General features: G+C 40.0%; 1 protein-coding gene across 1 annotated transcript in view; it reads right to left on the bottom strand.

Moving 5' to 3' along the window:
• Nucleotides 1–1,005: 1,005 nt before the first annotated feature.
• The window catches only part of Capza1 (capping actin protein of muscle Z-line subunit alpha 1), a 38,641-nt gene continuing 12,161 nt past the window's right edge, over nt 1,006–27,485 (bottom strand). The window contains exons 2-10 of the mRNA XM_027393874.2: nt 21,593–21,656; nt 20,311–20,362; nt 16,515–16,578; nt 15,416–15,622; nt 10,962–11,041; nt 10,030–10,108; nt 5,199–5,270; nt 3,513–3,575; nt 1,006–3,201 (exon numbers count right to left, since the gene is read on the bottom strand). Of these exons, the coding sequence (XP_027249675.1) occupies nt 3,061–3,201; nt 3,513–3,575; nt 5,199–5,270; nt 10,030–10,108; nt 10,962–11,041; nt 15,416–15,622; nt 16,515–16,578; nt 20,311–20,362; nt 21,593–21,656 (822 nt within the window). The 3' untranslated portion in view covers nt 1,006–3,060. The remainder of the gene's footprint in view (nt 3,202–3,512; nt 3,576–5,198; nt 5,271–10,029; nt 10,109–10,961; nt 11,042–15,415; nt 15,623–16,514; nt 16,579–20,310; nt 20,363–21,592; nt 21,657–27,485) is intronic.

Below are 27,485 nucleotides of genomic sequence, written 5' to 3'. Positions count from 1 at the left end.
TGCACATTGGTGTTTTGCTTACATGTATGTCTGTATGAGGGCATCAGATCCCTTGGAACTAGAGTTATAGACAGTTGTGAGCTGCCATGTGGGTGCTGGGAACTCAACCCAGATCCTCTTGGAATAGTAGTCAGTGCTCTTAACCACTGAGCCATCTCTCCAGCCTGCCTGGAACCCAATCTTAAAGCAGTTTGCCTCTAAACTCAGAAATCTGCCTGTCTCTGCCTCTTGAGTACTGGGATCAAAGGTGTTTATCACCACACCAGACCTTCCTAGTGGTTATTTTAAAAATTATGTTTGTATGTGTTTGTGTGTATGCACATGTGTGTGAATGCCCATAGGCTAGAAGAGCGTATTGGAGCCCCTAGAACTGGAGTTACAGGTGGTTGTGTGCCAACTGACATGGGTGCTGGACTAGAACTTGAGTCTTCTGCAAGAATAGTCAGTATTCACTCTTAACAGCTGAGTCATCTCCCTAACTCCCCTTCATCCTCAACTCTTACCTTTTTTTCTTGGAAATGGCCTCTCACTGTAGTTTAGACTGACCTGAAACTCACTATGTAGCTCTGTCTGGCTTCAAATTCACAGAAGTCCTCCTGCCTCAGCCTCAAAGACTATTCACACCTAAAAAGGAGCTATTCTTTACAAGTCTTTGCATATTTACTGAGTCCATAGTAGTTGAAAGTAGTTCACAATTTTAGAAACCCTGAAGATTCTCAACAAATTAGCCGATTATAGTCGAATATCTTACCTAAGAACAAAGGCTGAAGCCGGGCGTTGTTGGCCCATGCCTTAAATCCCACCACTCGGGAGGCAGAGGCAGGTGGATCTCTGTGAGTTCAAGGCCAGCCTGGTCTCCAGAGCAAGTTCCAGGATAAGACTCCAAAGCTACATAGAGAAACCCTGTCTCGAAAAACCAAAAAACCAAAAAACCAAACAAACAAACAACAACAACAACAACAAAAAAAACAAAGGCTGATAGAAGGACAGAAAGGACAGACACAATTTTAGAATAAAACAGATGTATTTCTATTGGACTACCTCATACAGAAGATAGTGTGGCATGGATGGATAGTATGAATGACAAATAATACAAATATATTTTATTTGAAATAAACAAAAATGCTTACACGGCTTTCATTTGCAAACAAACGTCTGCTTGACTGTATTACTAAGCAAAAAACAAAGCGGAAGCAAAACACCCTTCTGTTTTGACTTGTATTTGGGGACAGGTAGGAAGACACTACTTGGTTTTTTAAAAAACTGACCTTCCCCTAAGGCGTGGTCATAGAAATGTAAACAATGTAAATGAATCCACCATTACCAGTTGTCATGGGTCATATCATATTACCTGTGTGCTCAGAGATCACACACACACACCTGCCAACATACCTGGGAAGATAGCAATATCACAGTTACATATGAGTTCTAGGCAGGCAGGATGATGGAGAAAGGAATCTGGAATGAGTTTTACATCTTGTTTAGAAGAAAGCACTAGCATTTTCTGAAATGTTAGTTATGATAGAAAGACACTGCCTAGGAGTTCTCCTTTTCACTTTGGTTCATTCCAGCTTTGTGAGTGACATAGCTATTCGATCATCTTATAGAGCAATCCTGCCAGACAGCATTAAAACACAGATACCTATTATTCCTTCAACACCTGTGTTTTACAAGTTTTATACTCTACTACATCCACAGTATGTCACCAGTTCTTGAATATTAAACAGAAATACAAACGGCCAAAACTCTTCTAAAATTGCTGACATCTGTTGAGGCATTCCTGTAGGTATGCTAGGAAAGTGGACCAAGGAAAGACAGAATGAAAACTCTGTGCATCGGGCTTGGTCAGACTTGGATTAAGACTTCTAGAATCTGATGCTGTGTTTTAATATTTCCACACATTTAAACATAGTAGAACTTTGGGGAAAGTCTCCGCATGACAATTCTCAAAACAAAGTTTCAGGGCTAGCTACATTGAAATTCCCTTGCCAAGTAGTAAAGCACCTGTGACCTTTACAATATGAATGAGTTCTACTGACTGACAAACAGAATTTAGGGCTAGGGCCTAGAGAGGAAGGATATGTAATAGGTATAAATTCTATTCACTGAGAGACAAAGCCCAGGGTTAGGGCCTAAACAATGCTCAGACTATCATGGAGGTAGGGGGAGAGGTGGTAGGGGGATTCAGCTGGAGGCTGGCTCCTAATAGAATAGCAAAGGGTCACTAAGGTTGTTTGATCCAGTCATTCCAGCATTCTAGGTAATCAGGCATCATTCATTTCCTTCCATTGAAGAAAACAGGCCCAAGTGATTGACAATCCTGGATCTCCCAATGCCTTTTCTAAGCTGTACTTCCTGCTGACATCTATGGCTACGATGGACATATACGGGAGGAGGCAAGAGATGAAAATAAACGTTCATGCATAGGGGATGTGGTTCAAGTCTTTGGATTTAAAAACAAGTCCCCAGAGAAGCTGCTGCCATGGAATTTTCAGGAAACTTCCTTTGCCTCCCAACACAGACTCAAAAAGCCCCAATCCAAATGTATGAAAACTATAATTGTGAGATGCTTTATAAACAATCAAAGCAGTCAGACAGAGAAGGAGTGTGTTGTCCACTTAGCCACAGTTTGTAGCATAGCCTCTTTAGCAACTGGTGGATCAGTAAAAGCCACTGAAGACTGGAAATGCTTTAAAGCACAGAGTAAAAAGTACTCAACAAATACTCTGTAAAAACCAGTAATAGGATGTCATGGCTAGGAAATTTTCTAAACAGTAAAATGACTTCAGGATAGATCTCTTTGACATTAAATGTAGCAGAATTAAAAAAAAAAAAGATTTACAAGTAGATATAATGATAACAGAAAATTACAAGGCAGAGAACACACACACAAAAGACAGTGCTGTAGGTTCAACAGTTTTCCATGAGGCTAGAAGATCTGTTAACTTTGTTAACTAGCAAAATATCACTCTTGTTTGTTTATAAATCACTTATTTATCATATGACCACACCATGTTGAATCCTTTTCTTTCCTTGTACTGGAGACTCCTACAGTTGGCCTTAAGCATTCTGCATTTCTTTGCCAATCTTGTAACTGAGTATCTTGTTCCAGTCGATTTTGGTGCGGGTAACTGGAAGCTGCCGGCGCAAGGCCTTGAACGTGGTGTCTGACATTGTTTGATAGTTTTCACTAATTGCTGTCTGCAATAGATAATTGATGATGAGTTGTTTGAATAGAAAGAGTTGTTTGTGAACAGGAAGGTAATCAGACAAATGACATGCTAGGAAGGACACAGGACAACATATATGCTGAGCTCCTCTCCAATCTCAAAAACAAATCAAACTCATCTGTACTCCCGAGATATGGCTGTGGTTTCATAATTGTAAACAGAATGCCAAACTAGGGTCTGTAGAATCTCACACTTAGCCACACCCAACATTGTATGTTCTTATGATAAAGGATACAAAGGATTAAACAAAACCACAGAAAAATAACACCCAAATTTTATTACCTGATACTCATTTTCTGCACTCTCTATGATTTTAATAAACTCCTTGGCAGTTTGGACTTCATTCTAATGAAATAAAAGGAAATAACATTTAAAAAATGAGTAAGCAATGAAGACAGTGAAAAGCCCACCTTATGAACTAACACTTGTACAATGAATCCTAAGGCAACAATGTGGATATGTTCATATCAACATGTTCATTTGGCAGATGACAAAACAGAACCTTAAGTGACCTGACCAAAATTATGCAGCTTATGAATAATAAAGTAAAGGTCTGGGGACTGGTGGTAGGATGGCTTACCATCAAGTCTGACAACCTGAGTTCAACAAATGGAACCTTCAGAGTGTCAGAAAAAAAATGACTTCTGAACTTCCGTAGGTCAACCTCTGCACAAATGGCAGAGTGCACCGCCCTCAAATAAATTAAATAAATGTATCAATAATGAAAAAAGAAATATGGGATCTAAATCTAGGACTCTGCCACAAGAATCAATGTTATCTCCATTCTACCATTACATAGTCCCCAAACATAGCATCCTGTGTGCATGTCTATTGCATGTGCAAATTCGGGAACCTTATGCATATTAGGCAAATGCTTTACTGCTGAGCTATATCCTCATCCTTCTTTACCTTTGTCGTCGTCATCGTCGTCTTCTTTTTTTCCCCCTCAGACAGGGCTTCACTGTGTAGCCCTGGCTGGTCATAATCACAAAGATCTGCCCGCCTCTGCCTCCTGAGTGTTGAGATTAAATGCGAGTGCCACCCCCCCCCCCATGTTTTGCTTTTTTTTGATGCAAGGTCTCATGTATTGCATGCAGCCTGGCATTGAACTTGCTTTGCAGCTAAGGATGACCTTAATTCCTGATCTTTCTGCCTTCGTCTCTCAAGTACTAGCATTACAGGTATACCACCACACTCAGGTGGACCTCTGTTAAGTTTGAACCCAACCTGGTCTACAGAGCTAGTTCCAGGAAAGTCAGAGTTACACAGAGAAACCCTGCTTTGAAAAAAGAAAAGAGAAAGAGAAAAAGCAAGAAAGTATGTGTCTTAAAGCTGGGTATAGAGGTATATACCTGGAACCTCAGAACTTAGCAGGTGGAGTCAGGAAGATTAGGAATCCAAGGTCATCCTTGGCTATATAATATACCATAAGGCCCTGGGTTTCATTCCCAGCACTGTAAAAACTGGGCATAGTGGTGTATGCCTGTAATCTCAGCAGTGGAGAGGTAGAGGCAGGAAGAATAGGAGTTAAGGTCATCAGCGACAAAGCAAGGTCAGAGACAAACTGGGATGCACAGGAAACTGTCTCAAACAACCCCCCTAAAACCAAAGAAAAGAAGGTTCTTTTAATACATGACAACTACCGTTAGTCCTTTAACAAATACAGACCCTTGACTATTAAAATCTGCACAGTTGGGGTCTGAAGAGACGGCTCAGAGGTTAAGAGCACTGCTTGCTCTTCCAGAGGTCTTGAATTCAATTCCCAGCAACCACATGATGGCTCACAACCATCTATAATGAGATCTGGTGCCCTTCTGGCCTGCAGGCATACATGCAGGCAGAACACTGCATACATAATAAATAAATAAATCTCAAAAAAAAAAAAAAAAGCTGCAGTTGACTGACAGCTGCAAAGCTAATCTTCTAAAGAAGACAAAGCAAGGTTGATAGCCCACACTGCATACTCACAGAAACAGTTACTGAATCTTGCACATCTTTATGGCTGACCAACTGAACATTACCATCTTCATAATAATGAACCTGTGAGAGATGATATTTGAGAAGGGTTATACACAGTTCACATAGAAATGCAGTGCTGAGGAGACAATCCATGTTTAAAGCCATTTTTACCACCTCTGAACAAACAATATGATCAATGACAATTCACAATGGTATGAAAATTCACATAACAAATTGAAGAAATCTCTCTTTTTGAAGACAGCAAATGGATTACTAAGTTTAACTAACACACTTGCTCCATTATAGGCACTGGGCTACACATTAGGATGCAAACACAACTAACATTCTGCTTTTGAGACAGAGTCTTGATATGTAGCTTTGGCTGGCCTGGAACCTGAGGCAATCAACTATGCTGGGGTTATAGTAGTGAGCTACCACAAGTGATAAGATCCCACTCCAATAGCATTAAAATAATTAAAACAAAAATCACTGACCATCAGTTTTTCTCTATAAAAATCAAGGACTCTTAATTGAGTACTTAATTGAGATACTTCTTTCTTCATCATTATTAATATTGGCAAGCAAATCACATTGTGTTCAGGAAAAGCTTGAAAGTTAAGGGGAGGACGAAAACCAAAAATATTAGCAAAATTACAAAAATAAGGAGCTGAAGAGATGGTGTGGTGGTTAAGAACATTTGCTGCTCTCGCAGAGGACCCAGGTTCCGTTCCCAGCACACACATAGCAGGTCAGAACCGTTCATAAATTCAATTACAGGGGGTCTGATGTCCTTTTCTGATTTCCTTGGCATATAACAAGGTACAGAGACATACATACCAAAGAAACACAAATATGCATAAAATATAAGTAATTTTACAAAAATAAGTGTTGGGTTATTGAGATGGCTCGGTGGGTAAAGACTCCTGCTTCTAAGCCTTGATAACTTGAGTTCAATACCTGAAACTACATGGTGGAAGGAGAAAACCAACTCCTTCCTGTTGTTCTACGACCTTGTTGGATGCACTGTGACATGTGCACCACACCTCCCCCATAAATAAATGTAAAAAGTTGTAGGATAGACGCATTTTTGTAGCTACAGATGCAGCTTAGTGGTAGCTATTGCCTATTCCACAAGACCCCAGAGTTGATTCCTAGCCCCACAAAACAAACAGCACAGTTGTAAATATGTAAGGTGAAGTGATGAGCTACAATCAAAAAAACAATTTTCAAGGGGGAAGAATATAAGTCATACCAGTAGATCTAATACATGTAAGGCTCAGGGATTTGGACAAGTTACAATTAACAGGACTAGAAACTGGCCATACAGAGCGGGATGAGGGGAGCCATCTGTAAAATGGAAAACAACAACAACAAACTCTAAACCTGACAGGGTTTTGAACATAGGAGCTGTCCCCTCAGCAGATAAGAAGGAGGTCACCCATTAAGGGGCTAAGTATGAGAATGGAGCATAACTGGTTTAGTTGAGGGAAGGACAAAGACTCACTATATGAATAGATGTGAAACAAGCGTGACAGAAGACACAGCTACCAAGTTGAAGTTGGATGGTGAGGAAGGCAAAGACCTTATGAACCAAATTAAGAATTCAAACTTTATTTATTAGAGGTGATGGGAAGAGTGTCCAGATAATGTCATTTTCTTCATCCAGTGCTATCAAATAAATGTTGGTGTCCTTCTAAAATTCGGCAATAAAGTTAAGAGACAGAAAGCACATCAGGGATGGGTGGGCTCTGACAGTTCACAGCCTCATCCTACCTTCAGTTTGCTCTTTCTGCTTTTTGCCTGAGGTTGGGAATATGAGCTCTAAGCTTCCTGCTCCCCCTGCCATGCCACTTGCTACCATGCCTCTCTGCCATGACTCTTACCCCTATGGAACCATAAGATAAGGCAGGTATGAAGGTAATATGTAGGAAACGAAGCAAAAGGACTGCTGCCAACATGGACTAAACAGCGAATTCTAGCCTAGCATGGGCTACATAGTGAAATTCTACCCCCAGAAAACCACACACACACATACACACACACACACACACACAAAAGAATATGTAATTAGTTTGAACTTCTGTCACAGTTCTTTTTAATTTTAATTTCCTTTTTTCTCTTGACAAAGTCTCACTCTGTACCTCCTGCCTTAGCCGTCTGAACAGATAGGATTATTATAGGTCTGGGCCATGGCCATTATTATGCTTCTTAAGAACTATAATATGAAGAAAAAAAGAACTACAATATGGAGCCAGGCAGTGGTGGTGCACTCAGGCCATTAGACTTGAGAGCAGAGGCGTTTATCTACTGACCATCTTGCTAGTCCTTATTCTGACTATTAAAAGGTAAGTAAATGGCAGGCCCAGCTCTTAGGAGGACAAGGCAGGAGATTGGGTATATGTTGATACTTAGTCTCAAAATTAGAAAGAAAAACAAGCCTTGTGGTGGTACAGGCCTGTTACTTCAGCATTTTGGAAGTGGAAGCAGGAGGATCAGGTATTCAAGGCTTATAATTGTTTTAGGTCAGAAGAGGAATACAAGATAACTGTCTTAAACCTAAAACAAATCAAAACTCGGAGCTTGGAGTTTTGCTTAGTGGCAGATAGTTCGTTCTTTCTTTTCCTTCCTTCCTTCCTTCCTTCCTTCCTTCCTTCCTTCCTTCCTTCCTTTCTTTCTTTTCTATCCACCCTGGGCTTCATCCCAAGCATACAAATAAGCTCTATTTGGTGGCTAATGCCTACATCCCAAGAGCATGAGGCAGGAGGATCAGTTCAAAGTTATCTTAAGCTCTATAAGAGCAAGTTCAAGGCCAACCTGGGCGCTACAGGAGACCTGTCTCAAAAAGACAACAAATAAAAAAGTAAGTATAAACAAAGAGGCATTATGCCCTGATATAAAATTTTGTCAGGAACTGCCATTCTGCACATGTTCTAACTACAGGTTTACATTGAAAAAGATAAAGCACAAATAACTACTACTGTCCAAAACAGAAATGTATTTACATAAATGTATAGCAATTTGCCTGATTAAAGACAGTTATGAGGGCCAGGCAGTGGTGGCACACGCCTTTAATCCCAGCACTTGGGAGACAGAGGCAGGCGGATCTCTGAGTTCTAGAACAGCCTGGTCTACAAGAGCCAGTTCCAGGACAGCCTCCAAAGCCACAGAGAAACCCTGTCTCAAAACTACCACCCCCCCACCAAAAAAAAAAAAAAAAAAAAAGAGAGAGAGAGAGAGAGAGAGAGAGACAGTTATGAGAAGTCCAAAGTGTTAGGCGATATTTTTGGTTTGGCTCACCACAAAAGAGACCCCAGGAAAAAGATGTGAGATAATCTTACTTAGGAAGCACTAGCAAGGGACTAGTGAAACCAAAGGAAGGAAGTTATGCAAGTATACTGCTGAGCTGGTTACAGCTGCAGGAACCAAGCTCTGGCAGACAAAACAGAGCATGCCCAGTATTATTCTACCTATAGGGTACAGGCCACCGTATTTATCTATCAGCTTGTAGATTTCACTGAAGGTTTTCTCAGAGCTGAGATTCAGCATTTCTATCTTGTCTGCCTGAGCTGGAGTATGTTCCTGAGGCCAGGATGGTAAAAAGTAGGTAATAACATACATGTAGTAAAGAGGAATGCTGACAGCACCTGCATGGATGTCAGCTTTAAACTGCTCCATTTTTTTGGTGCTGGGGACAGACCCTGGCTTGTGTACATTAGGTTAGCCCTCTACCACTGGCTATGGCCCTGTCCTTTAGGTATGCATTTGATTAAATCACACTTTGAAAATGTGTGCTAATTTTTTATTAAATACAATTTGGGTATGATTAGATACTGATTGTTTAATTTATCAGAACTATTTAATCTGACATCAGTTAACTAGACTGAAAATAAACCACCTGAATTAAGAGGGCCGAATCTCTTCAAGGACACAAGCTAACACAGACAGGTAACAAATGAGCTAATAGCTGCCTACCATTCAGCTTCCTCTGTCCTGACATCAGCTGCTCTACTTGACCACTGACATTCCATGAGATGACAGTACGTGGATATTCTCTAGAATCCCTCTGCTTTAATTTAAATTTAATTAAAATCTTTTCCATCCTCTGTGAGTTCAAAGTCAGCCCGGTCTACACAGAGAAACACTGTCTCAAAACAACAACAAAAAACACCCTACCTTTCTGTCAAAAAATAAAAACCCAACAAACAATAAAACTATTCTTCTTAATTTAAAAAAAAAAAAAAAAAAAAAAAAAAAAAGGCATGATTTCTCTACACATCCCTGGATGTCCTAGAACTAATATGTAGACCAGGCTGGTCTCAAATTCACTGAGAACGCCTCCCCCCCCCAAACTGGTCCCCGGATTAAAGGTGTATGCCATCATTGCTGGTACTCACCTGAAGGTTTTCTCAGAGCTGAGATTCAGCAATTCTATCTTGTCTGCCTGAGCTGGAGTATGTTATGTTCCTGAGTATTAATTTCTTAATACTCACTTTATTCTTTCTTAAAACCACTGTTTAATTACTCCTAAAAGATCTTGTTGTCCTTGAAAGAAAAAAGTATGTGCTATATAATCATCCTTCATCAACCCAGAAGGGCTCTCTTCTCAAGTGACTCCTGGGAAGGAGGCTGCTACTTCCATTCACTGCTACTGACCTCTTTTTTGCATTGATATACACTTTGGTCCTCTGCTCCCCTCCTCTCTGTGTGGCACTGGAATCAAACTTAGGGCCTTGCTCATACGGTAAGGAAGCGCTCTATTAGTCTTTATTTCTAATACCAGAACAAAAAGCAAATGACACCTTTATTTTAACCATCACCTATAAATACATTGCACTCTTACCTGAATCTTGAGCACTCCAACCACCTGGGCTGTAGGCGGTGTGATGGTGAACTTCCACTCTGATCTCCAACGACCATTCCTATTAAAACACACATACACATGATGCTGCAGAATTAGCAGTAAGCATGAGAAAGAGGTGATCTGATATAAAGTTTCTAGTGGTGGTGGTAGAAGGCATTTTATGTGACAAACCCAAGACTGTCAATATATAAGTTTGTATCCAAGAGGCTGATCACTAATAAACACTTTCTAAGGTATTTGGACTTCACTTTTCCTTTGTTCCCTCTAAGGCAGAAACAGCTGTTCTGATCATAGAAGGCTCTTCTCAAGTCAGGAGAGGCTGCTTAAGAGCACTAAGTTGTACAATCAGCCCTGGTATGGACAACTCCAACCCAAGGAAAATTGAAGACTTTCAACTGAATACTTTGTAAATCACATAATCTCACTCAGTATAACAAACTGAGTTTTTCTTTTCGAGACAGGGTTTCTCTGTGTAGTTTTGGAGCCTCTCCTGGCACTCACTCTGTAGACCAGGGCGGCCTGGAACTCACAGAGATCTGCCTGCTCTGCCTCCCAAGTGCTGGGATTAAAGGCTTGTGCCACCACCACCAGCTCAACAAACAGTATTTTTCAAAAAGATACAATGATAAAAGTCTTAGAAATGCATCCAGGACTGTTACATAGAGAAACCCTGTCTTGCAAAAAAAAAAAAAAAACCTCCCCCCACACACACAAAAGAAAGAAAAAGTTTTAGAAATGGAAGGAATCTAAACAAGGTCTAAATCCTTCATTTTATGGATGGAGAGCTAGTCTCTAAACCAAATAATCTATCCCAAGATAGTTTGAAAAACAAAACAAAACAAAAAACCTCAGTCATTGATTTCTTTCCAATATAAATCAGATACAAATAGAAAAGAACATCTATTTCTTACCAGAAGTTTTTGGGCTGAAACTGGTGGCTTTCAATACATGCAATAATGGTCTGTTGCCCATCTATAGTTTTAGCATAAACCTATTGTTGGGGAGAAAAACAGTTAAACACGAAGAACATATTTATTCTATAATAAATAACACAAAAGCAGTATGCTAAGTTGAAGTCCTTGAAGGAGGCAAAGTGTCAGAGCATGCTTATAATACAGGCTTTCCTGAGATGTGAACACAAAGCAGATGTGTTACATTCCAGCACAAACAGTGCTACAGTAAATCCTAGGAGGCTACTGTTTCTGGCTTATCATCACACCGTAAGTGAGATATCACTTAGGCTGGGCCTCACAAAATATGTGCATTTCTGACAGGCAGAGAATGAGGCTAAAGACAAGTAAGTCAACAGCTCAGGCAGGAAACCAAGGATGTGCTAACTGGCAGTTGGTCCTGCCAGGTTAGTGGAGTATGTGAGATGTACTAGTGGGAGACCAAACGGAAAAAAGTAGATTAAACAGCAGGTAAAAAGTTTAGACAAGCCATAACAAAACAAGATCAGAACCATTATTTTGGGAGAAATATCAATACTGATGCAGAAGGTAAAATGGAAAAAAAGAGCCTGAGGTCAGTTAGGAGGCCACAAATTAACCTAGACAATAGTCTACGGCACTGTGAATGAAAATGGAAAGGAGGGGTATTATACAGAATACAAAAGTACAGTCAGAAGTTGTGCAGGCTAGTTTTATGTCTACTTGATACAAGCTATTGAGGAGAGAACTTCAATAAAGAAAATGTCTTCATAAGATCAGCTATAGGCAAGCCTGTAGGGCATTTTCTTAATTAGTGATTGATGGAGGAGGACCCTACTCATTGTAGGTGTTGTCATCCCTGAGCTGGTGGTTCTGGGTTTTATAAGAAATCAGCCTGAGCAAGCTACAGGGAGCAAGCCAGTAAACAGCACTCCTTCCTCTATGGCCTCTGTATCAGCTCCTGCCTCCAAGCTCCTGCCTTGACTTCCTTCAGTGATAGACTATGATGTGGAAACATAAACCAAACAAAACCTTTCCTACTTAACTTGCTTTGAGTCATGGTGTTTCATCATAGCAGTGGTAACCCTAACTAAAACAGAAGTCTAGCTGTATGTTGTAATCAAAGGGCAAAGAGAAAAAGAAGTCAAAGTACACCTGAGTCTACACCTGAATGATGTGGACCAATGTGGTGCCACCAGCAGATTGGGAAACCCAGATGAGAGGTCTAACTGGCATGTAGAAATATCAACTCTTAGAGTGGAAGTGGTAGGGATGTGAATGGAAAGAAAACAATCAGTACTTTAGAGTCTCGTGTGCATTTGTAGTGTTTTCCTTTTTGTTTGTTTTTATGTTTGAGACTGGCTCTCACTCTGTAGCCAAGGCTGGCAATCTTCCTGCCTCATCACTCCAAGTGCTAAGATTCTAGGTGTGAGTCCTATACTCAGACTTTGCCTTTATTAACTGCACTATAAACTCTTTGCTGTTTTTGCTGTCATGGTTTTATTGTGAAATAGTGTCTCATACTCTGTTACTCATGCTGGCCTGGAACTCACTATGTAGGCTAAGATGTTTCTTGAACCTACATCAATCCTTTTTTATCAAGCTGCTGGAATTACAGGAATGAGCCCTGATACCTGGTAAGACTATAAACCTCCAGGACAGAGAAATATAGTTTTGGAAAGATAAATGCAAAATATGGGGGAAAAGAAAACCAATAGCTATAGAGCAACTAGAATTGATGAATGTTGGCAAAGAAGCTTAGCAAAAAAACATTTCAAAAGCAGGTGGTTGGGCTCAGTATGAAATGCCATATAAAAATTAAGGAACCAATTGGCTGGTTTATTATACTCAGAAAGCAGTTTGTACAGTGAAGAGTCAGCCGGGCATTGGTGGCGCACACCTTTAATCCCAGCACTCGGGAGGCAGAGGCAGGTGGTGTCAGGGTGCCTCTCCAGAGCCAAGCTCCACACAGATGTAAAAACCAAAAAAAAAAAAAAAAAAAAAAAAAAAAATCCCAGTGAAGAATCAAAGGTTCAGACTTGTACTGCTAATGAGTAAATATACTAACAGGGGAAAATGTCCTTAGTTTCTTTCCTGGTGGAACACAGAATGCAAAACTGGGGGAAGGAGAAAGCAGAGAAGAGGAAGAAACATGAGGTACAAAGAGGAGGTTACAGAAACAAGCAATTTATAGGAATCACTGGGGTTGAGACAGCTTTACACCTCCCTTTAGAGACAAGAGAGTTAAGACTGTCTAAATCAGGAATGGTGGCACATTCTTGTAATCCCAGCACCTGGGAGGCAGAGACAGGAAGATGGAAGAAAGCCTACCTGAGACTGTTTCAAAAACAAAACCAAGACCGTATATGGAGGTAATGGAGGAATACACCAGAAAAGAAAACAAAGTACATACAGCCACCCTAAAGACATAGGATAGTCTTCACGTGAGACAGACGTAGGTTAAGATCTCTGAATTTGAGGTCAGCCTGGCCTACATAGTGAGATCCTATCTCAAAAACAAAAAAAGTAGACAAACTTTGAATGGAAATAAATGGTAAATTGGAAGTATCTTTAGATTAGACAGCTGATTTCTAAGAGAGAACATATTGTTTCTTTTCCTGAAAACTGTTTGAAAAGGAAATTTGACTTAGCTACAATGATGTTTCCTCTATTATTTAGAAAAGACCAAACATGTAAGAATAATGGCATCTTCTACTTATGTATAGGTCAAGTTGTACCAGATACTGTTCCAACATCTTTCTGAATCCTCACAACATTACGTATACTGAGGCATACAGATATTAGGTAATTTATACATAAGGTTACATGACTAGCTAAGTAACCTGGTTAGGATTTAAACCAGTCAGGCTTCAAAGTGCTCTTAACTAACTATATTCCTATTAAATTCATTTTTTTTTTTTTTTTCTTGTAACTCACTCTGTAGGCCAGGCTGGACTTGAACTCACAGAGATCTGCCTGCCTCTGCCTCAGTCTGCTGAGTGTTGGGATTAAAGGCATGCACCACTACTGCTGGGCAAACTCCTTATGTTTAAAAGTCTAACTAGTAACTACGTACTATATATTTGAAGACTGCTAAGAATAGATTGTGTTCTCTCTCTCTCTCTCTCTCTCTCTCTCTCTCTCTCTCTATTATTTCTCTCTCTCTCTCTCTCTCTCTCTCTCTCTCTCTCTCAAGCACGCGTGCACGCGCATGCGCACGCGCACGCACACGCGCACACGCACACACACGCGCACACACACACACACACACACACACACACACACACACACACTATAGTCAGGTGGTTCAAGCTTGTAATATCAGCACACAGGAACCTTAGGCAGGAGAATCACTTCAAGTTCAAGGCCAAATTAGGGTACAGACTGAGGCCCTATTTAAAATAATAACAAAAACAAGGGGAAAAGTATGAAAGCTATTCCCAGTTTCTACACTCAATTTAGTCACACGACAATGTATATTTCAAAATATCATGTTTTATATGTTATAATAAACACATACAATTTTATTTGTCAGCTGAAAAGTTAAAAACACAGGCAGGCCTGGTGCAACCCTAAATTTCAGCTTGGGCATCTGAACAGAAAAAGACTAAAGGTTCAATGTCAGCTTAGAGTATAATACGTTTCAAGGATAGCCTGGGCAACTTAGTGGGGCCCTCTATCAAAACAAAAAACTATAATGAGGACTGGGGATACAGATAAGTGGCAGAATGCTTGCTTACAATGTGCTAATCTCTAGGTTCAGTCTACTTAAAAAAAAAAAAGTTAAAATACATTAAAGCTAAGCATGATGCAAGCAACTATAAACCCCCCACTTCTTACTCTTAGCAGCTCTCTCACAGTCCAACTCTGTATAGTGGAGGAAGACCTTGAACTCTTGATGCCCTTGCTTCTACTTTCCAAATGTTGTGGGATTACAAGTATACACCATCAAACCTGGTTTTAAAAACTTTTTGATGAGTATAGGTGATTTCTTCTGAGTAAACAAGAGAAATATAAAATATAATATATGGATATGTTAAATTCTTATGCACTGAGATTAAAAAAAAATTTCTAGGGCTGGAGAAATGACTTCGTAATTAAGAACATACACTATTTTAGTAGAGGACCCAGGTTCAGTATCCAGTGTCCAAGTCAGGTGGCTCACAAACACTTGCAACTGCATCTTCAGGGGGTCAAGGACTTTTGGCTTCCAAGGGCACCTGTACTCACATGCAACCCCTGCCCTTACTTACGTACAATTAGAAATAGTAAACGTACATCTTTTCATATACTTATATTCCTTTAGAAATGATTTAGGGAAGTGACCATAACCAAGAGAAAAGAAGGGATGTTTGGTGGCCAAAGCTTCAAAAGGATAAGGTAAATGAAAGAAAAGTGAGTCCCAGCAGTTGGGGAGGAACAAGTAGATACTTAACAGTACAGAAGCCGTTGGAATAATGATCTTTCACATAGGCTCTTAAAGCAACGTCACAGGATTCTCTCCAAGACTTCAAGCCTCCGTCCACATCTTCTGCTTGGGGGTCACTTGCTTCTTTCCGTAAATGATCAAACTTAAAGGAAATTTTGTTTCTTGGATCTAAAAATCTGCTGTTACCGAGGTCACCATGCTCTGTAATTAAGACCTTCCAGAGAAGAATTACAAATATGAGTAATTCTATTTTAAAAAAGGACAATTCTTGCCATGTTTGGCAAAAAGAAATAATAAATATCCTAGGAAAGTTAATTTCTCAGTTCTTTTCCACATTGACTTAAACCAAGTATCATTTTTATTCTCAAAAAAAAAAAAAACAAAAAAACACTATATGGACAAGCTTTTCCTCCTTGTCCCTTTATTTTTTATTTCTATCTAATGTATTATCCATATGTGCATTTATTGCTAGCTATAATAACAACTTTCTTGTATTTTTTTTTTCCAAGATAGGGTTTCTCTGTGTAGCTCTGGTTGTCCTGGAACTCACTCTATAGAGCAGGCTGGCCCTGAACTCAAGATTTCCTCCTGCTTCTTCCTCCCTGAGTGCTGGGATTAAAGGCGTGAGCCACCAACGGCCAGCTTAATACCAACTTTCATGTATTAATTGTCACATACTTTATGAAACTTTTCAGGGCCATTGTATTATTGTGAACTCTTAAGTAATACACCTACAGAGTTAAAAAATGTACTTATGAACTGAAATCCTTTTCTCACCCCATCTCCTAATTAGCAAATTCTTTGAATAACTTAAAATAGCCCTGTCTCCTGATATTTGTTGTTAGACTATTTTTCTTTGTACCTCTCGGAAACCCAGGGGTTGCATATGCACAGCTCATAACTGAGTTACATATCAAGTCAATGGCATTCTTTTTTTCTATTAAAAAACCCACCTAATAATACCAGAAAGAAGAAGAATTTCCTAATATAGAGAAAACTATTTTAAAATGTAAGACATAAATATATTTGGCACCCAATTTACTATCTGCTGATGACATCTACATCTCTACCAAGCACAGACTATCTATCTAACTAGCAGTTATTACCTGGTCATCGTAGCCTTCTATCTTCACAGGTGTGAACTGATCCATGTTATACTGGGCAAATGCACTATTTAAAAAAAGAAATTGAAAAAGTAAATAGTATCTCCATTTTACAAGCAACTTAATTCAAAAACCTTAGAATCATCCTTAGCTTTTCTTTCTCTGACACTTCACATTCAACACACCAGTTCTTTGATAAGTATAATCGAAAATCTGACTCCCCCACGCCCACTGCTTCTACTCTAAATCACTAGCTTCATCTCTTAGTTGCCTTTATTCAGCCTCTGCCCCTTACAGAGTTACCAGAATATATAGCTGGTAATTATTCTAAAGCTTAAATCTTATCATATCATTCTCTGCTTACCACTCTTAACAATGTCATCTCACTCAAAAATGAAATTCACTCTTCAATGTGAACTATAACATCCTACTTACAGCAGAAGTGCTAGGCACTATCAGGGAATAGTCTGTAGTTAAAAAGATTGGTGCCAAAATATAGGAAAGACATAAATCCTAGGCCAATCTAATGCATTATCTATGTGTATTTTATACTCAGGAATAATAAAGCCTCCTTCAGTTTATAAAGGAAGCAATAATGACGGTGAGGATTACTGAAACAGCCTGTACCAGACACCAGGAAGATTCTGACCAAGAGATTGGAGCATTTCATTCCAGAAATAAAGAGCTTTTCATTCCCATAAGAAAAAAAAAAAAATCAAATTATTTGGGCACAGGAAAATTCTCCTTTAAGAAGTAGATTCTCCATGGGGCGGTGGTGGCACACACCTTTAATCCTAGCACTCGAGAGGCAGAGGTAGGCGGATCTCTGTGAGTTCTAGACCTGCCTGGTCTACAAGAGCTAGTTCCAGGACAGCCTCCAAAGCCACAGAGAAACCCTGTCTTGAGAAAAAAAAAAAAGGAGTAGGTTCTCCAAAAACCTGAACGAACACACAACACACACACACACACACACACACACACACACACACACACACAGAGAGAGAGAGAGAGAGAGAGAGAGAGAGAGAGAGAGAGAGAGAGAGAGCGCTTTAGTGCCTGTCAGTGTAATTAAAGCAGAAGCACCTGAACTACATAGCGACACAACCAGTCCTAATTAGAAACAGGACAACTATTGCATTTGAGTTAGAGCAGTGTTTCTCAACCTATGGGCCCAGATCCCTTTGCGGGGTGGGTGGGGGGTGGTGGTGACCTTTTCACAGAGGTCACCTAATACTATCTGCAAGTCAGACATTTACATTATGATTCGTAACAATATGAAGTAGCAATGAAAATAATTTTATGGTTGTGGGTCACCATAACGTGAGGAACTGTATTAAAGGGTCATAGCACTATGAAGGTTGAAAAACACTGAGAGTTTCAATCTGTAGTTCAGGCTAGTCTTGCACACATGTCAATTCTCCTGTTCTCACCTCCCAAATTCTGAGATTACAGGCTTACACTACCATGGTTGCATTCAAGCACTTTTGAGTGGCATTCCACCATAGTATCAGTGGTAATTTGTCAAGTGACATTTGGAGTATCTTCAATGTATACCTTAATTTCCTAAGAATTACAGTGATGGTCTAGAAATTCTAGATTAACAGAATATACTGTTTACTAGGTAACAAATTCAAACAAATCATATAGCATACCAAAATAACTTTATGACAGTTATGTGTTTTTATATTGGCATGTTCTTGCCCTCCCCCAGCCCACCTCTTTCCAGTAATATCCAATTCAGGGTTCTTTTTACAAAGAGACTTTGGGCCAGTCGAGTATTCAGTAACTGAAAGGGGACTTTGGGAAGAACAGAGCAGAGTAGTGATAAAGACAGGTAACACGGACCCTTGAAAGCCACACGGTTTATATCTGATTCTCAAAGCAAAACAAAATACCAAACCAAACAAGCCCCACCACTATGTTTTTTGAGGACAAGGAGGGCTTAAAATACTATTTTCTTGTGTGTGACATCTCACTTATTTGTCTAGAACTTGCTATATAGGTGAGGTTGGCCTTGAGCTCCTGATCCTCTTTCCTCTGTTTTCTGAGTGTGAGGATTATAAGTATGCATCATTCTACCTGGCTAGAAATGGCTTTTTTTTTTTTTTTTTAAGATTTATTTATTTATTATGTGTAGAGTGTTTGGGCTGCAGGGCATGCAGGCCAGAAGAGGGCACCAAATCTCATTACAGATGGTTGTGAGCCACCATGTGGTTGCTGGGAATTGAACTCAGGACCTTTGGAAGAACAGGCAGTACTCTTAACTGCTGAGCCATCTCTCCAGCCCTGGAAATGGTATTTTAGGAAGATTAGTCAGTCTGCCAGCAATAAGGATTCAGTGAACAGGGAGAATAATCATGATTTTATCCTATAATTAGTTCTATTATTTGTGAAGCTTCATCAATCATTATTAGCAGGCTAATTTTTCTGTAAGTAGTTTAAAAAGATTCCAAATTATTTCTAGGCACGGTGGTGCACACCTGTAATCTCAGCACTGCAGAAGCCCAGGAGGAGGCAGGGGCAGAGGCAGAGGGGCAGAGGCAGGATTGCTTTGAGGCCAGCCTAGTCTACGTAGCAAGTTCAGATAAGCTACAGCTACATAATGAGACCTTGCCTCCCAAAACTAAAAAAATCCATATGAACTACAAAAATTCTGCTTCAATGAGAAAAATCTAGGCAAAACCAAAATAAGTAATTTCAGAGTTTAAGTTTTTTTTTTTTTCTTTCCTGAGACAGGGTTTCTTTGTGGCTTTGGAGGCCGTCCTGGAACTCTGTAGACCAGGCTGGCCTTGAACTCACAGAGATCCGCCTGCTTCTACCTCCCGAGTGCTGGGATTAAAGGTAGGCGCCACCAATGCCCAGCTATATTAAGTTTTTTTTTTTAAAAGATTTATTTATTATGTATATAGTGTCCTGTCTACATTTATTCCTGCAGGTCAGAAGAGGGTACCAGATCTTGTTACAGATGGTTGTGAGCCATCATATGGTGGCCGAGAATTGGATTTAGGACCTCTGGAACAGCAGCCAGTGCTTTTAACTGTTGAACCATCTCTCCAGCCCCTATATATTAAGTTTCAAGGAAGTAAATGTTTTAGGGGGACGTGCTTCCTCTACCAAAAACTAAATTTTAAAAAGACAGAGAGAAAGAAAAGTAAACAAGACATGGTTTGACTGCGAAGAATTACCACAAACAGTCCTCAATTGTTTCCTAAGTAACAGCTCCTAAAACAGTTTTTTATAAAAGAGACTGTCTTGGCTTGGTTTAGACATTCTGGTCTCCAACAGGCAATGATTTTAGGAAATCCTAGAAACTTAAGGAGGTAGGCCCTAACTGAAAATGATGGGTCACTGGGGGCATGTCCTTGGTGATTGTATCCTGCCCAAGCCTTGCCTGTCTGCTTTCTGTTTGCCATTAAGTAAGAAATCTCTGTCATATATTTATGATGGTGGTCTATCTAACCCTGGGCCAGAATCAATAGGGCCATGGACTATGGACTAATAAAAACTGCCAGCCAAAATAAAACTAACTAAATAAACAAATAAATAAATTCATTCTTTTAGAAGTCACTAACACAAAGACTGTTTTAGTTGGAAGTGTCTTAAATTAGGTTTTCAAGGTACCAGTTTACTGTTACCACAGTTTATCCAATGATAGGAGATGTAAGCGGAATGAAAGGAGATTGTTGTTAGTTCGCATGGTTTGCAGTGCTGAACGGTACTGAGGACCTTACACATTCAGGCCAGTCAAGCTCTCTGTCACTAAGCTGCACTTCCAACCATGGGCTTAAAAGGTACTTACTGTGCTGCCCCTTCCCTGAGGAGATTGTCATTATTAAGTAGTAGCCGGACATCTGAGGAAGAAAGCATTGGAATATAATGAGTACAGAACAAACTCAAGAAACTTTAGTCCATTTATAAAATATGTTTTTAAAATTCAGGGCTTTCAAGATGGAATCTTCAGGTATTTTTCATGTATGGAAATTCCAAATATGCTAATGAGCAATGCACACTAATGTTCGTAGGTTCCTATAGACTTGTAGTGCTATCACAATGCAACTTTTTTTTTTGACACTGAGTTCTCTGTGTAGCTTTGGAGCCTCTCCTGGAACTCACTTTGTAGACCAGGCTGGCATTGAACTCACAGTGATCCGCCTGCCTCTGCCTCCCTGAGTGCTGGGATTAGAGGCGTGCACAACCACCATCCAGCCCAACAAAAATTCTTAAGGAGTTTATTAGTCCCTCCTCCCCTTCCCTCATTGTTGATAGGATCTCAAACTCAGGTTGGCTTCAAATTCCCTCACCATGTAGCAGCTAGAGATGACCTTGGACTTCTGATCACCATGCCCAATTTGTGCTGTGCTAGGGTTTTGTGCATGCTAAGTAAACCCTCTACCAACTGAGCTACATCCCTGGACCTTAGAAAATGTCTGTTTATTTGTTTGAGACAGGGCCTCCTGTAGACTAAGGTGGCCTCAAACTTAGTATGTAGCCTAAGGCTGAGACTTTCAACTCTTGATCTTTCTGTCTCTACCTCCCAAGTGCTGGGAGTACACCACCACTATGCTAGCCAGCTACCTTAACTTTCCTTACCTGAGAGTGGGATCCTAATTAATGGAGTAGGCAAAACTAAGTATTTGATTCAAACCCAGAACTAAATCCTAATTTTTACATTTAGTAGCTGAGTGGCCTTGAACAAATCATTTTAATGTTTCTAAACGTTGATTTCTTTAGCAAAGCTATAACAGGTCACAGGAATCAGGAGAAAGAAACCACTCACAGCTAGGTGTGCTGGTGTACACTCATGTTCCAGCACTCAGGAGTTCAAGGCCATCCTAGGTCACAAAAGACCAAAATTTAAAAAGGGAAAGGGCTGGTGGGATGCCTTGGCAAGTAAAGAAGCTTGCTTCTAAGGCTCAAGGACCTGAGTTCAGTTTCAAGGATCCACGTGGCAGAAAACAGAACCAACTCTCACAGTTGCCCATACTTCTCCCATAAGTAAATGGGGAAAACAATTAAAAAGGGGGGGAGTTAAATAATGACAATTAAGGAAGACTTACAAATCAGTATTAATCTTTACTTACCATTGAATACTTCATTAAACTCTCCTGGGGGTGCATGAGTGATGAATTTAGCAGCTATGCGTACCTAAAGAAAAATGAAATTTATAATAAATGTATTATGAAGAGAAACAAACAGCTGGCATAGTTGGGCATTGTCTAATTCTAGCACTGAAGAGGCACAACCAGGAAGATCATAAGTCTAGGGTCAGCCTGGGGGACATACTAAAGTGTATCTACCTTTCCCAACCCCCGGAAAAAAAGAAACCCAAGAGAAACAATAAAAAAATATATAAATGCAACTAACAAATCATAAAAATTTTGTGTTACCTTAAAAAAAATTCCCCTTCATTTTTATTTTATGTATATGGGTGTTTTGCCTACATGTGTGTTTGTGTACCACATATGTGCAGTGCTCAGAGGCCAGACTAGGATGTCATATTCCCTAAAACTGGAATTACAGACAGCTGTTGAGCTGGCATGTGGGTGCTGGAAATCAAATCCCAGTCATCTGGAAGAGCAACTAGTGCTCCTAACCACGAATCCATCTTTCTAGCACATTGTTTGTGTTAAAGATTTATTTATTTTTATTAATATGTTCATGTGTCTGTATTTGTGCCTGTATGTTCTGGTGGTATCCAGAGGCCAGAAGAGGGCATCACTGAAGCTGGAGTTAGGCAATTGTAAGTCACCTGTCGCCGGCAATGCATCTTTGACCCTCTGAAAGGGCAGCAAAGACTTCCCTGCTGAACCTTCTTGCCCGCTGATTGTTTTTGCAAGGAGGGAGAGATATCTTGTAGCTCAGGCTGGCTTAAACTTGCTACATAGCTGTTCTTGCCTGCCCTTCCCTCTACTAGGATTATAGGTGTGCACAGCCAGTTCCATGTTGTGTGGAGATATAACTCAGGGTTTTATGCACACTAGGCAAACTACCAACTAGGCTACTTTCTCTGCCTATAATATCTCTTGAAATAAAAACTTAAAGCTTTACTGGCTAGAAGCCTTCAGGTTTTCTTTCTATAAAACCCCCCAAAGATGTTTCTATCAATATAGGTATATTTTAAGTTTTTTTGTTTGTTTGTTTGTTTGTTTTTTTTTGTTTTTTTTTTTTTTTTGGTTTTTGTTTTTTCGAGACAGGGTTTCTCTGTGGCTTTGGAGCCTGTGCTGGAACTCTCTCTGTAGACCATACTGGCCTCAAATTCACAGAGATCTGCCTGCCTCTGCCTCACAAATACTAGGACTAAAGGTATGCACCAACATTGCCTGGCCATTTTAAATTTTTAAAAACATTAATTTTAAATGTGTGTGCATGCGTTGAGAGAAATAAGAGTTTATATACACCACATGTGTGCAGGAAGCTGAGGAGGCCAGAAGAGGGCAACAGATCTCACAGGTGGTTGTGAATAGCCTTATGGGTGCTGGGTAAATGAACCCAAGTGGGTCTTCTGCAAGAATAGTAACAACATGGGGCTGGAGAGATGGCTCAGTGGTTAAGAGCACTGGCTGAAATTCCAGAGGTCCTGAGCTCAATTCCCAGCAACCACATGATGGATCACAATCATCTGTAATGAGATCTGGTGCCCTCTTCTGGCCTGCAGGGATACATGCAGGCAGAACACTGTATACGTAATAAATAAATCTTAAAAAAAAAAAAAACAAACAAAAACCAAAAACAGTAAACACTCTTAGCCAATCTCCAGTCCCTTGAATTTTTGCTTTAAAAACTGAATAATCAGCTTTAGTCGAAACATAAAGCAATAACAAATAAAACAGGCTATAATCTCTCAACATTTTAAGCAAAACTAAATATTCTAAACAAAGTATCAATATCATATAGTAGTTACCTAAATGCAAGGTTTAGTATTAATGATATGATTTACAAGTTAAAAGGGGCAAAGTCATATGATCATCCCAAATCTTATTGGAAAAAAATGATAAAACTCAACACTTAATTGATGGGGAATGTACTGTGTATGCTCATCTTATTGATTATTGAATAAAGTACTGTTAGGCCAATGAGACAGCAAGTCAGACAGGACTAGGAGTCAAAGAGGATTCTGGGAAATTTAGTAGAGAAGTGGTGATCCAGGCAGGAAGTGACATAGCAAGGAGACTCATATTTAAGCAAGGAGAAACTTGAAGTGTCCTTTTCCCCCTCCACTCTTCCTCCAGTGGCACCATGTGATCCACCGGCAAGGAGGGACACCAATGGAAGGTGTCCGATAAGTCTTATAAAATATATAGATTTATGATAAATAAGACTGAGCTAACAGATGAGAATCCTAGTCATTGGCCAAGCAGCATTTGTACCTAATATAAGTCTGTGTATTATTTTGTCCATCCACATGGTGGGCAGAACTCAGGCAGCTGGCAGAGACTGCCCACGTGCCGGTAGGGCTCCGGCGGCTTTGGCGGAAAGATTTATGGTAACACTTAATATCTTAGAATCTACCAAATTACTAGGTTATGAAAGCAACAGAGAAAGTTTCCTTGACCTGATAACTGGTTAGAATCCTAAAGCAACCCACAAAGTAAGGAAAATTAGCACTGTCACCAATTTTAAAGTCTGGACAAAGTTGACTCCTATCATTTGTAGTACTTAGCTCTGTACTGGAGGTAAAAAACATTATGGAGAAACTTTCTTCTGTTACTCATTGCGCCTCCCTCTGCTGTCTATCTACAGCCAGCCTCCCCATCATGACCAGTTACCATAAATGGATGCTAGAATGTTAGGATCTACCCTACATCTCATTTCTTCTACATTTAACCTTCATTTTATGCTTTGGGCAGTTCCATTTTTCAGTACACTAACATGCTCTTCAGCTATGTCCACTTTGCTGTTCAGATAATTATTCTGACTGTCCCAAGTTTTCCCTGTCCTGATTTTTATTAATTTCCTTTTATATATACAATTATTATCCCTATGAGGATATTAGCTATTCTTGTTTGGTGTGCCTTTCAGCTTTCCTGTTCATTTTATCTACAGCCTGTCTCTAGTTCTTTAAGGGCAAGGCTAGGCTTGCTCCTTCTGATAAGGGTGAAAGCAACTTTATCTTTTTTTTTTTTTTTTTTTTGGTTTTTCAAGACAGAGTTTCTCTGTGGCTTTGGAGGCTGTCCTAGCTTTTGTACACCAGGCTGGTCTCAAACTCACAGAGATCCACCTGCCTCTGCCTCCCAAGTGCTGGGATTAAAGGCATTCGCCGCCTGGCTTTTTTTTTTTTTTTTTTTTTTTTCTTCTTGAAACAGGGTTTCTTTGTGCAGTCTTGGCTGTTCTGGAACTCACTCTGTAGACTGAGCTGACCTCAAAACTCACAGAGATGCCTCTACCTCTAGGTGCTGGCATAAAATACAGGCAAATGCTACCACAACCAGCATAAACATCTTATCTTTTGAGTAAGCCTAAAGGCAGCAGCAGGTTACTTTTAGTGGATGCAGGCCTCTCTTTTTTTGGAGGTTTGGTGGGGTGCAGGAGAAGAGGTTGAGATGGGACTTCATATAGCCCATTCTGGCCTCAAACTCAGCATGTAGCTCAGAATGGCTTTAAACTCCTGCTTCAGCCAGTTCTGGGATTACAGGTGTGAGACACTGTGACTAGCTCCGTGTTCATTCTCAATGCTATCTTCTGAGAATAAATGCTGGTTTTGCTATAGCTTAGCCTAAATGGAAGAAAGCTGGACAGTAATCCTTCAATTAATCTGCTTCAAGACTGTTCCAGGTTCTTTCCTCCTTATTCCTGGAGTTCCTCTAGATGTGCTTCTATTTGCCATTTGACAATATCTTCATAAAGATACCTAACAGTTACACAGTTACGATGGAGATAATGATAATTAGTTGGCCTGTACTGGCTAGTTTTTGTCAACCCGACACAGGTTAGAGCCATGAGATAGGAAAGAACCTCAACTGTGAAAATGCCTCCATAAGACAAGGCTATAGAAAAGCCTGTAGGGTATTTTCTTAATTATTGATTGATGAAGGAGGGATCCACCCATGGTGGGTGGTACCATCCCTGGGCTAGTATAAAAAGCAGGAGGAGCAAGCCATGACGAACGAGCCAGTGAACAACATTCTTCCACAGTTTCTGCATTAGCTCTGCCTCCGGGTTTCTGCCCTGATGTCTTTCAATGATGAATGGTGATGTGAAAGCATAAGCAAAATAAACCTTTTCCTCCTCAACTTCCTTTTGGTCATGGTGTCTCATTTAGTCACAGCAAAAGAAACCCTGACTAAGGCAAGGCCTAACTTCAGAGGAATTTCTCAAGTTAGTTCTAGTATGCTATGGAAGAAAGACAATGAAAGCTCCCCAATACTTAATGTGCCACACAGGAAGATGTTAAAATCACAGAGACAGAGCAAGGATGGTTATCCAACAGGTAAGGCAGTTCCTATTCCCAGATTAACACACTTCATACAATGTTAAGTTCTTTATGGTTACATCAAAGTCCAACCATTTTCTGTGTGTATATGCACAGGTATACATCTGTCATGGAAAGTATGTGGAGGAAGGTCAGAAGACAACTCTGCAAGGTTGGTTCTTTCCTCCACCTTGTGGGATGCAGGGAAAAACTCAAGTTGTCAGGCCTGCACACAAGTACTGGGTCATCTCACAGGCCTCCAAAGCCATTCTTAAGCAGAAAAACCTGTCACACAAGTCCTTTGAAAACAAGCTGGATGCTGAGTGCACTAGTACACTACATAAACCAAATGGGAGACCACAAGATGGCTGAGTGGGTAGAGGCACTCGATGCCAGGCTGATGACCTGAATTCTATCTGTGGCACCAGAATCTACATGGTGGAAGCTGAGAAATGACTCTCTCAAATTGTCTGCTAACCTCTGAGTGCACAAGTATTCATGCAAACCCACACTGAACAAGTATAAATAAGATGTTTTAAAAATTAAAGCACCAACAGGAAAACTTAAAAAAAAAAAAAAAAAAAAAGACAAAACAAACCAAGTCTAAATGTAGCTGTGAATGTAGTGGCTCACTCAGTCCTATAATCCCAGCATTTAGGAGGTTGAGACAGGAGGATCACCTCAAGTTCAAAGAGTTTGGGTGACATAGACATCCAAGCCAGTCAGAGTTACTTTGAAAAAACAAACAAACAAACAAAAACCTAAAAGACTAGATTTTGAAATATAATTTTCTAATGTACATCTTGCTTAGTATATAAAACAAGAGTTGGTTGTTGGTAACAAATTAAGAAATTAGTATTATTTCTCTGAACAATGAAATGTTTTCTTTCTCTTTTTTCTTTTCTTTTCTCTTTTTTTTGAGGGAGGGTTTCTCTATGTAGTTCTGATTCTCTTGGAACTAGACAAGGCTGGTTTCAAAATCAGAGATCCTCCTGCCTTTGCCTCCTGAATGCTGGGACTAAAGCTGTGCAACACCATGCTTTATTTGTGGCAAATGAGCAGAGCGGTCATGGTCACCTTCTGCCAGTGTGTTTCTCGTCACACCACAGAAATGTGACTCCCCTCAGTCAGGCAAAGTGCTTATATTCTAAAAGTAAGCATATGCTGATTCACAGATCAATTGAAACACATCTTCCAGCCAACAGTGGCAGCACAGGCCTTTAATCCCAGCACTCATTTGAGGTCAGCCTGGTCTACAAAGCTAGTTCCAGGGCAGTCAGGGTTACATAAAGAAACTCTACCTTAAAAAAATAAAATAAAATAAAAACAGATCGGGGCTGGAGAGATGGCTTGGAGGTTAAAGAGCACAAACTGCTCTTCCAGAGGTCCTGAGTTCAATTCCCAGCACCACATGGTAGCTCACAACCATCTATAATGAGACCTGGTGCCCTCTTCTTGTGTGCAGGCACAGAGGCAGACAGAACACTGTATATATAATAAATAAATCTTAAAAAAAAACTAAAATAAAACAGATCAAGGAAATGAGGCACTGTCAAAACACTGAT

This window comes from Cricetulus griseus (assembly GCF_003668045.3).
Source record: "Cricetulus griseus strain 17A/GY chromosome 1 unlocalized genomic scaffold, alternate assembly CriGri-PICRH-1.0 chr1_0, whole genome shotgun sequence".
Lineage (NCBI taxonomy): Eukaryota > Metazoa > Chordata > Mammalia > Rodentia > Cricetidae > Cricetulus > Cricetulus griseus.
This window is presented reverse-complemented; position numbering and strand designations above follow the sequence as displayed.